Source organism: Lagenorhynchus albirostris, chromosome 20 (assembly GCF_949774975.1).
Source record: "Lagenorhynchus albirostris chromosome 20, mLagAlb1.1, whole genome shotgun sequence".
NCBI lineage: Eukaryota > Metazoa > Chordata > Mammalia > Artiodactyla > Delphinidae > Lagenorhynchus > Lagenorhynchus albirostris.
Window position 1 is genome coordinate 5,176,417 of NC_083114.1, and position 10,459 is coordinate 5,186,875.

The 10,459-nt window shown below is 43.4% G+C and overlaps 1 protein-coding gene across 4 annotated transcripts in view; it reads right to left on the minus strand.

The window, feature by feature from the left end:
* MYOCD (myocardin) overlaps positions 1-10,191 on the minus strand; it is a 95,476-nt gene extending 85,285 nt beyond the window's left edge. For 3 of the 4 annotated variants that reach the window (XM_060132987.1, XM_060132985.1, XM_060132989.1), the window contains exon 1: positions 9,858-10,191. In XM_060132987.1, the coding sequence (XP_059988970.1) occupies positions 9,858-9,912 (55 nt within the window). In that variant the 5' untranslated portion in view covers positions 9,913-10,191. The remainder of the gene's footprint in view (positions 1-9,857) is intronic. The other variant, XM_060132986.1, reaches the window with a different exon arrangement.
* Positions 10,192-10,459: the final 268 nt, after the last annotated feature.

The following is a 10,459-nucleotide window of genomic DNA, read 5'->3' on the forward strand; positions in this document are numbered from 1 at the left end:
ATAAAATAGGCTCAAGGATATACTGCACAACATGGGGAATATAGCCAATATTTTGTAGTAACTGTAAATGGAAAGTAACTTAAAAATTGTATAAAAAATTTAAAAATACAAAAACTTTTTTTTTCACTGCCTTTTGATCAAGAAATGAGCATGATATTTAGAATCTACTGACATTTCTGTGTGTGTTTGGGGAGGGTGCTAAATTTAAAACTGTCTTCTAATATTTTATGTCATGTCACTTATTTATTGTATAACTGAAAGTCTGTGCCCTTTTATTACCAACCTCTCCCTATTTCCCCCACTTCCCAGCCCCTGGCAACCGCCACTGGACTCTTCTGTTATTTGATATTTCTTACATGTATAGTGTCTTAGGGCAAGTCTGTTGTTGTTGTTTTTCAAAAATCTCTTGAAATTTTTTAATCAGATAAACTGAGATTAAAATACTCAAGTTTCATTAAAAGTCCTGGGATTTGGGAGAGATGGCATGTATAATTTACAGGTTAATTAGTATTAGAAACAAGTAGCTTAGTAAATCGCTATTTAGAAAATCACAGACAATAATGGCAATTGGGTATAAACCTGAAGTTGTAGTCCAGAACTCCACTGGAATGTAGAATTAAATCCACTGGGCCAAGTGTGTGTGGGGGGGATGGGCGGTGGAGGGGGAGGGTGGGAGAAGCAGGGTTTAGCTTGTGACAGAGATGGTCATCATGGCACAGATGGGATCAGACCTCGTCTCTGCCATTTACCAGTTATGTTACTCCGACTAAGTTGTTTGACATCTTGAGCCTCAGTTTCCTCATCTATAAAACGGAATAAGCATACCTGTCTCATAGCATTTTCTGTAAGGATTAAATGAGATACTGAAAATGTCATAGATAACAGGTTCCCAGTAACTCTTGGTCCTGTTCTCTTCTCCTTTGACGAAGCATCAATCATATCTGGTAATACGGTCACATTTGGTCCCCAAATAGCAGATCACACAGAGGTAGCCAAAGGTTTCCAAAGGTATCAGGTACTTGTGGCTCCTTTTCCTTTTCATTCTTGACTGAAAAGGTGTGAAAACTCACTGAACAGCAGTCCGCATTGGATAAGTATCCAAGATGACCCTGAGTTAGTTCTATCACAGGGTCAAATATTCACTGCCGTGTGGAAAAGGGACTAAGGTTAAGCTTGGGGCATTGTTAAGTGCTCCAGAAATACAAGCTACCCTAGCGGATCATAAAGATTCCTATCCATGATTCCCACACTTGGATTATTTCCTCTAAAGGATGAGTATCCTGTAAAACAATCCAGAGGAAGAGAGAGTCTATGTGCATGAAGATTTCCATAGCAGTGTTATTTATAACATAAAAAGTATAACTGGCTTAACATTCCACTACAAGTGGAATTATTATGTACTTACTTGGTGGAATAGGATACAGTCTTTAAAACAAGAATTATGCTACTACGGAGCAGTTTGGACCACTGCTTATGATATCGTGCTGACTGCTAAAAAGGCTGAGTTTAACTTAGGCGTATGCCCTGACCACAGCTTTGTAAAGTTCTTTACCTGTCTGCACAAGGGCAGGAAGGGAACACAAAACAGTAAAGACATTTGAAGTACTGAGGAAATGATTGTTCAATGAATGTTGAATAGCATTCTCTTGGAGTTAGCCTGTTTTGAAGCCCCACGGCCCTGTCTGGAGCTTGAGTATCGGAAGGTCCCGTGTGGAACTTTCCCTCAGACCAAGAAACCAGCCCAATCAGTCATGAGGACAACAGAGTCGAATGACTTCCTGAAAGGATAGCGTTTCCCGGAAGTAGGAACGTCAAAACAGCTTATGGGGTATTTTCCAGTCATTATCTGTGAAACAGGGATATTCCTGGGGGCTACTGGACTATATTTTATGAGAAAGAACTGATGACTTTGCACTACTTAAGAGTCCAAGGCGAAAGAGATGCAGACTGAAGGATGGATAACTTGTTTGAGTGGCAGTTCAAACTGAGATGTTAGGCAAGACATGAGAGTCTGTGTATTTGCTGATCATTGCTGCGCATACCAAGTGATGGTTAAGGTCCTACACGGGGGAACCCAATAAACATATTTTACAATATTACAGTGGCTTAATCCACTGCTTCTACTGCTAGAATTCTACTGCTTTCTCTAATGATCTAAGGTGGCTGAATACAGCAAACGTCAACTGGTGTAATTGAAACGTGAGAGAACTACTCTAGTGGTATCTGTAGAGAAACAGGAGAATTTATCTTCCTTCAACCAACAGGAGAAAAGAATGCAATTATTCTTCCTTCAGTGGTTTCTGAGGGCACTTTGCTGTGCTCTGTAAAAAATGAAAGTCAGGAATCAGCCTTATTTATTCCGAATTTCTGGGAATAAATGACAGTATAAAAAATTTGGAGACCCTTGTATTTTCCTCTAAGAATGATAATGCAAATGTAGTTAGGTAAAGCTTGACTTACCAGCTGTTCTAGATGATATCAGAATAGAAATGAGTGCAAATTACTGACTTAAGCAAACACTGTCTGCTTAATAAAGTTGAAAAACTAAATACTCAAATCATAAGGCTGCAAAAAACTATCATTTGGCTAATGGCTGGCTTTGGTTATTTTTTAAAATCCTATTTACGTCTATCAAAACCACTACTCCATGCTTCTCTCTTGTGCGATTCTTGCCACCAGGTCAAGGAGTCCCTTCCCACGTGGGGAATAGAGACGTCTTTCTGCAGAAGAAAGCCTCGATAATTCTACAAAACTCTTTCCCTCCCAAATAGCAGGGATCATTTTACCACTATGGAAACAGATGCCCAGCGAGCAGCATTGACTTTCCCAAGATCATGGAGTCAGAGAGTGGGCGTGATGGGCTCCCCCTACAGGTCTGCCCACAGGAAAGCGGGCATGAGACTGGAAAGACTGATACCTGGGAAATACACCTGCCAGCTTCCCCTTCCTGATCTGGGCAGAGATTCAAGATAGCTCGTCATGGCCTTCCCTGGTGGCGCAGTGGTTACGAATCCGCCTGCCAATGCAGGGGACACAGGTTTGGGCCCTGGTCCGGGAAGATCCCACATGCCGCGGAGCAACTGAGCCCGTGCGCCACAACTACTGAGCCTGTGCTCTAGAGCCCGCGAGCCACAACTACTGAGCCTGTGCGTCTAGAGCCCGTGCTCCACAATAAGAGAAGCCACTGCAATGGGAAGCCTGCGCGCTGCAACGAAGAGTAGCCCACGCTCACCACAACTAGAGAAAGCCCGCGCGCGGCAACGAAGACCCAACACAGCCAAAAATAAAATAAAAAATAAAAAAAATTTAATTAAAAAAAAAAAAAGCTCGTCACCATCTGCTAGAGGACCAGTGAGTTCGTGCTAGTAAGATGGAAATAAAGATGAAAGACCCCTTCATGTTCCAACATCTCCTATTCAGGTCTGGCTTCTTTGAGGTATGTAAAATCCTCCAAGTGCTGGGTTGAGCACTTCTGCTTCTGCCAGGCACTTCTGTTGTTCTCCAATTCAACCCAATTAGATCAGAATCCATTCAATTTGGTTCAGTCCTATTTGACAAACTCTTACTATGTCTGTCATATACTGTAGCAGATAAAAGATGAATGCCACTCTTTATGGTCTTAAAAAACTTATGTTTTCAATTTTTTTCAAAGACCCCAGATACACATAATTGGATCCATCATCATCCCTGGTCCAAGCCACACTGTCATCATCGGCCCATGAATGAACATTATTTAATTCATTTGCTGAATAATCAATGTGCACGTCACCACTGCTCTACCTAAGACCACCACCAATAACCTTTCTCCTACTCAGGCTCCACGCCTAGCTCTTCCCCTTGCCTCTCCTACTGCAGAGGTAACTACTTTTCTGAATTTTGTGCTTATATTCACTCATTCTTTTCTTGTTCTAGTCTTAAGCACCACTCCTTCAATATGCCTAAAATCTATATAAAAACATAGACTGGTCACTTTTGTTTCTGAATAGTCTTTGTGGGGGAAAATAAAATGCATCTATTCAAGGCATTGTTAATGGTGCCTTATCTACGCCAATCACTGTGCGAGGTGCCGGGGGAATAAAGCAGTGAAAACGAACAGACAAAAATTCCTGCCCTGGTGGACAAATAACTGAATGATCAAGTAAAATGTTTAGTGTCCTCCAGAGTGCTAGGAGCTATGGATAATAATAATAAGGCAGGTTAGGTGCAGGGGGGCAGTTTGGGGCTCTTGCTACAGTAATTAAGATGCTGGGGGAGACCACCTGGTATATGAGGTGAATGCAATGGTCTGAAGTAGATGGGCTGGCCCCTGAATGTTCCACTAGCTTTAAAAAAAGATTTAAAAGTCCCATTTAGGACTTAAAACACACTCATCTTTTAAAATCCCGGTAACTGTGTTCTCATGTGGACTTCTAGAAGGCTTGCAGGAACCACGCACAGGGTATTAGAGGGTCAGCTCTAACATTCCACGTGAGGACATGGGATGGGTCTTTTCTGCTTCCCAGTCGAACCCCCAGCTCCTAACACAGTCTCCATTACAAGGGAAACATGGAAGAAATATTCCTGCATGTTTGTTGAATGAATGAATAAATACGTAGCTCTCGTATAGCATTTTTTCAGCACCTTTCAGGTTGCCTGTGAGCTCCTTGGGAACATGGGGTATAATCCTCTGATGGATATTCCCGGGGTGGGGCATTGGTGCCAATAAATAACGGAGGTTTGAGCAGTGAAAGGGGGACCCAGCACGGGAGGAAGCAGCCAGGAAGGAAAAGCAACAGAGTGCGCACCTGGCTGGGTGCGGAGGGCTTGCCAGCTTCCTAGACACAGAGATTAACCCCATGAGAGAAATCACTGTCGGAAACCGTGAGTTTTTCTGTCCAGAAAGAATTCTCCACGATGTGTTTGTCCAGCTAAACTTGTCCTCTGAGATGCTGTGTGAATAAAGGTGAAGCATGTCTCGGAATCCCTGCCTTTCAGAAGCTCATAATAGACATGAGAAATAGTAAGGGCTTCAGAAATCCTGCAATTAAAAATCCAATTTAATTTTTCACTGTACTTTGCTTCCCTCTTTTTTAAATTTCCTGCTGAACAACTTGAACGTACTGTGGAGTTAGTCTTCTGTGGACCTCCCTGGGGAAAACACAGGTCTTATGGCTGAATAATCTATATTAAAGGAAAAGTGCTATAGAACAAAGTCTGCAGGAGAGAGGCATGTGGAGGGGTTACAGTTAGGAATGCCTTATTGGAAGCTGCTGTCACAGGCAGAATAATGTCCCCTCCTCGAAGGTGTCGACATCCTAATCCCTGGAACCAATGAATATGTTACCTTACATGGTCCTATGGACTGAAATGTGTCCTCCACACACCAGATTTCACATGTTGAAGCTCTAACTCCCATATGTCATAGTATTTGGAGATGCGGGGCCTTTGGAAATGATTAGGTTTAAATCAGGTCCTGATGGTGGGGCCTTCAAGATGAGATTAGTATCCTTGTGAGAAGAGATCAGAGAGCTCGCTGTCTGCCTGTCTCTCTTTCTCCGTGCCATGTGAGGACACAGCGAGAAGGTGGCCGTCGGCAAGCCAGGAAGAGAGCTCTCAGCAGAACCTTTCCATGATGGCGCCCTGAACTTGGACTTCCAGCCCCCAGAACTGTGAGAAAATAGATTTCTGTTGTGTTGCTACCCAGTCTATGGTATTTTTGTTACAGGGGAATTAAGGCTGCTGATCAACTGACCTTTTAAAATAGGGGGATTATCCTGTATATTTTACGTTTATTAGCTTAGAGTTAGCTCTGAGTGCAGGGGTAAAATCTTACTCATTTTTGAATTCCCGGTATCTGTCACAGCACCTGGCATATAGAAGGCTCTGCCTTTGTGGTTACAGGAAAATGTTGTAACCGTGGGCAAATGAGAGATATTCTGATAGCACATTAAGTAAACAAGTAGTAAATTTTTATATCACTGAAATAATTTTACTTCAAAATTCACCTTTGTTTTAATATTAGAATATATACCAATATTCTACTGGTCATTTCAATAGCAAAATGGAATTTGGGAATAGATATTTGTGCTCCAGTAAACGTCACACCCAAAAGTCATCAAGGAAATTTAGAAAAGAAGACTGAACACGTGAAGCAATTGAAACGATTGTCTTAGAATAATCATATCTTAGAATAATAATGGATTAATTATAAAGATGGCAGGTGTGAATTATTCATTCATCCACGTGAGAAAAATTTATTGAGCATCTACTCTATGTCCCGTTCCTGAGGATACAACAGTTAAAAAATGTCATAGTAACACTTCTATGAAGTTTATAGTCTTCAAAAGTTTACAGAAGTACTCAGGGACGTTCATTTGGGAAAATATCAAATCTTAGGGCTGGAAGCAACTGCAGAGATGAACCAGTCAAATCCTCTGTTTTGTAGATGACAAAAATGAGATCTGAAAAGGTCAATTAAATTAGGTAAATATATATAGTTTTATAGCCTAGTTGCCACAGAAAATGCAAAGTGCCTAGTTCAGGTGAAAGTATGCTCCCAATATAGGCTAAAAAATTATTCATTGTTTATCTGAAATTCAAATTTAATTAGGTATCCTGTATTTTTATTTGCGAAATCTGACAGCCCTAAATTTTCGGGGGATGGAGGTAAGGTCATGGCAGGAAGCAGAGTCTCCCTTTGTATGAGCTGTTTGGGGAGAAGAGAAAAAGAGAAAAAAGCAAAAGAAACACAATAGTTCTTTAGAAGGGAAACCCACTAATGGACCTCTCTCTCTCCTTTTGATCCTTTGTGCATGGTGTGTGTGTGTGTGTGTGTGTGTGTGTGTGTGTGTGTGTGTACACACGTATGGGTCCTTGTGTCTTACTGACACAAGGATTATGGTATTGAGGAAAATTACTGACAGTGATACTGATTACAGATACTGACATAACAACAGTGAAAAGATGAAAAACAATAAAAATGTGGTTAGTTTAAAAGCAACGCTAATGACTGCATTTAAGTAAACTGCCTCTGATTTATGCCCAACTGGTACACAGCCCAATCACAATTTTGCTTATTCCCAATCTTTGCATTTTCAGAGAACCATAAAATGTTTCTAGAGGGTCTGAGAAATCACCTAGTCCAACCCTGACATTTACAGATGAAGTAACCAAGACTCAGAGAGAAGAAGTGACAAACCCAGGATCACCCTGCCTAAGAATTTAAATAATAGAACAATATTTTTTGAGGGCTTACTAAGTGCCAGGCATTTTTCTAAATGCTCTACTTGTAGTATCACATTTAATCATCACAACAATCCTATAATCATTCTCATCATTCAAACGAAGCAAACTGAGGCAGATAAAGTTACGTAATTTAGCTAAGGTTCGAGGTTATACGGCCGATAAGGAGAAGTACCTGCTAAAAACCCAGAGTTTGGTACTAGACCTGCACATTCAATTGTGAAACCCTGCGGCCTCTCCAGTAAGATGAGTTTATATCACTAAACACGTTGGCCCATGTAAACTTTCATGTTTATTGCTCCAGTAGCACCGATTGGCAGTTAATAACAAGGTCACTGGAATACAGCTTATAGAAAGTCAGTTGCAAGCTGTTACCATACATGTCAGTTTCAGAGTCAGAACAGTTAGTTACCTGTTCCCTTACAAACCAGCCCTACACACAGGCCCCTTGGTATGATCAATTTCGTTTCCTGTATTTTTTGTTTGAAACTTTTTAAATGAAATACACCAGAACCCACTGTCAAAGCGAACATTAGCCCTGAGATAGAGTTTTATGAGTTCACATTTTGAGTAGTTTGTGAAAGAAAAGAGGAGGAAAAAAAGAAAACAAGAGAGAAAGAGAGAGAAATCAAAACAGAGAAGAGGCCTTCTTTATTCATTGTTAGCCATAAAATAAATCGAGGACTCGTAGGAAGAGGCCCTCTTGTTCGCATGCTGCCAGCCAGACTTCTGTGCTCCCGCAGCTAGGGCTGTAATTATCTCCAGGAAGAATAATCCCCATCCTCAACACTACATTTACTTAGTTTTACATTCAACTTGTCTTCTTCTCTATCTTTTAGGAGATTATCAACCCCTTGCATTCAGAGGACCAAACCACTCTGTCCATTTCCAGACCCCGTTTCCCTGTTTATCAAAGGTAGAGGATTAAGCCTGCCTATGTCTGCTTCGATAGCATAGCATGTCTTCCCAAAGCAATCCTTCCTGTGACACAGAAGCCTGTCCCAGTTTAAAAAAAAAACCAAAGTGAGGCTGCCATCGGAATTCTCGGAAGCTCCAGGGTCTAGGTCTGCAGGGTCCACCTGGGAGACACCAGGACTCCACAGACCCAGCAAAGCAGGAATTAGGAGCACTGTCTTCCTTGCCTCTGCACTGCAGCTGAAGGAAGCATTCGTTTGGTAAGTCTGTTTCACAATTCTACTATCAAGTACATCACCAAGTCCATCTAGAGACAAACCAGCTCCTCCCCTGCCCCTGCAGGAAACTGGCAAGGGTGCCTTTGAAATGAGCGTAGCTTCTTGCAAAACAAATCCACATCCTCTCTTCTTCAGAAAGGTGGCAGTGTTGCCCTGCGGTTTTGACCAAATTGCAAAGCAGTGGCCATTTGGCCATGTCTCTAGTGGATTAACAGACCAACCTGCCTCACCTCACCACGGAAAGGAAAGGATGGATTAATCCACTGCAGAACCTAGTCCCTGACAGACCGGCCCCAGATCTTCGGAGCACTGAGTCTTGTAGCTGCCTCTGTTCTCAAGTTTTCATCTCGCTTTGACGGTACAGAGCCATAGAAAATCTCCAGTGGACCCCACAGACATCTAAAAGCCAGGGGCATCTAAGCAAGTCCCAGAGGACCCTACTTTCCAGCATCCACTCTTCTCATTTTTTGGTAACATCCGTCCAAGTGAAATGCTGCGTGATCCCACTTAGAAGGGCTATGGAAAACTTAGCAAACTATGCCAGCATCCTTCTAACACCTGTTATGGGAAATGTTCACATCACAGTTTATATAAAGTAACCCATCTTCTAAGCGGAAGTTGTACCGTTTACTGAGCAGTTTGTTACCACTTTTATAAAACCGATATTCTATACAGAGCTATTGACAAAGAACCAAAGAAGTCTCCCCGTCTCAGTGTGGAGACCCACACACATCAACACCTTCCAGGGGCGAGTTACCACCCTATGTGTGAGGCAGTTAAAGGCCCGTCTCCTCTCCACTCACCTTCACTCAGCGTCCTCTGAGAAGTTCCTCTATCACCACTAACACAGAAATTTGGGGGAAAAGTCTCCATTTATAAACATCAGATGGTTTGGGAAAAAATATTTGTGGCACTGGACTTCTTTTTTTCCTACAGTGATGTCATTTTAAATACTTGGTGTGCTCCAAATTTGCTATTTTTACTTCCCCCAAGTGACTTTTTTTGGGAAATACATTTGTTTGGATTAGCTCCATTTGAAGTGACTCCTGTATCTAATACAACAGCATCAGGTTCATTGTCTCAGCAATTCTGACTGATACTGTGCAGCTCTCCAACTTGAAATCCCCTATTTGCTCACTTTCAAGGTTATTCCTGTTGGATGGACCCCTCCAGAATTTCTACTCGCAAATAGAGAGACAAAAGTAAAAGGACTGGCCTTTTCACAAACAAAAACCACACTCTGTGACTCAAAGCATTTACAACAGAAGACATTAAAGGCCCCCCAAGGCACATACAATTCTTCACTTGCCAAATGTGCTTTTGGGGAACAGAGTTGAAGTAGCCAAGGCGCTGGCTTTGAAACATTTATTGGAAAGCAGTGTGGAATTGAGACGTGCAGAAGAGGAAAAGTTGAAGAAGGAATGCCAAGTGCCTTAGCCCTACCTGATCTGAACTTGCTCCTAATCAGCAATGAGTGCTCAGACCCCAGGAGTGTCATGTTGAGTCTCAGCGAGCCGCTGGTCCCTTGGCCAGATGGCCCCTGACTTCCACCAGGTACGGGCTCCCGGGAGCCCAGTTGACCGCAGTTAACAACCCAGAATTCATCCAACTCTCCGCGAGCTCCCCCGGGTAGGAGTACAGTGGCAGCCAGTGACCGAAACCAGAGTCCCCAGAAAAGTGGCGGCCTCGCCGCGCGGGGCTACGCCACTCTCAGCTGGCGGGACCCTGCGCCTCCTCGGGGTCTGGCGGGGCGCCGCGGCATCCCAGGCGTGCGCGGCTGATGTCATAGGCTGCCCGCGCTCCTCGAGCATCCCCACCACGCCTTTATGAAGGTCCCCAGTTTGCTATCTGATCCTCTTTTACTACTGACAGGAGCTCAGCCAATCAGGAGTGGCAAGCGGGGCCCGGGACGCGGAGCAGCCGGAGGAGTCCCGGGAGCCGGTCTGAACTCTTGGCTGCGGGCGGCGCGGGGGCGGGCGGCAGGGATGCGGAGGGCGCGCGCGGGGGGCGGAGCCGGGAGCCGAGAGCCGCGGGGAGGGCAGGGG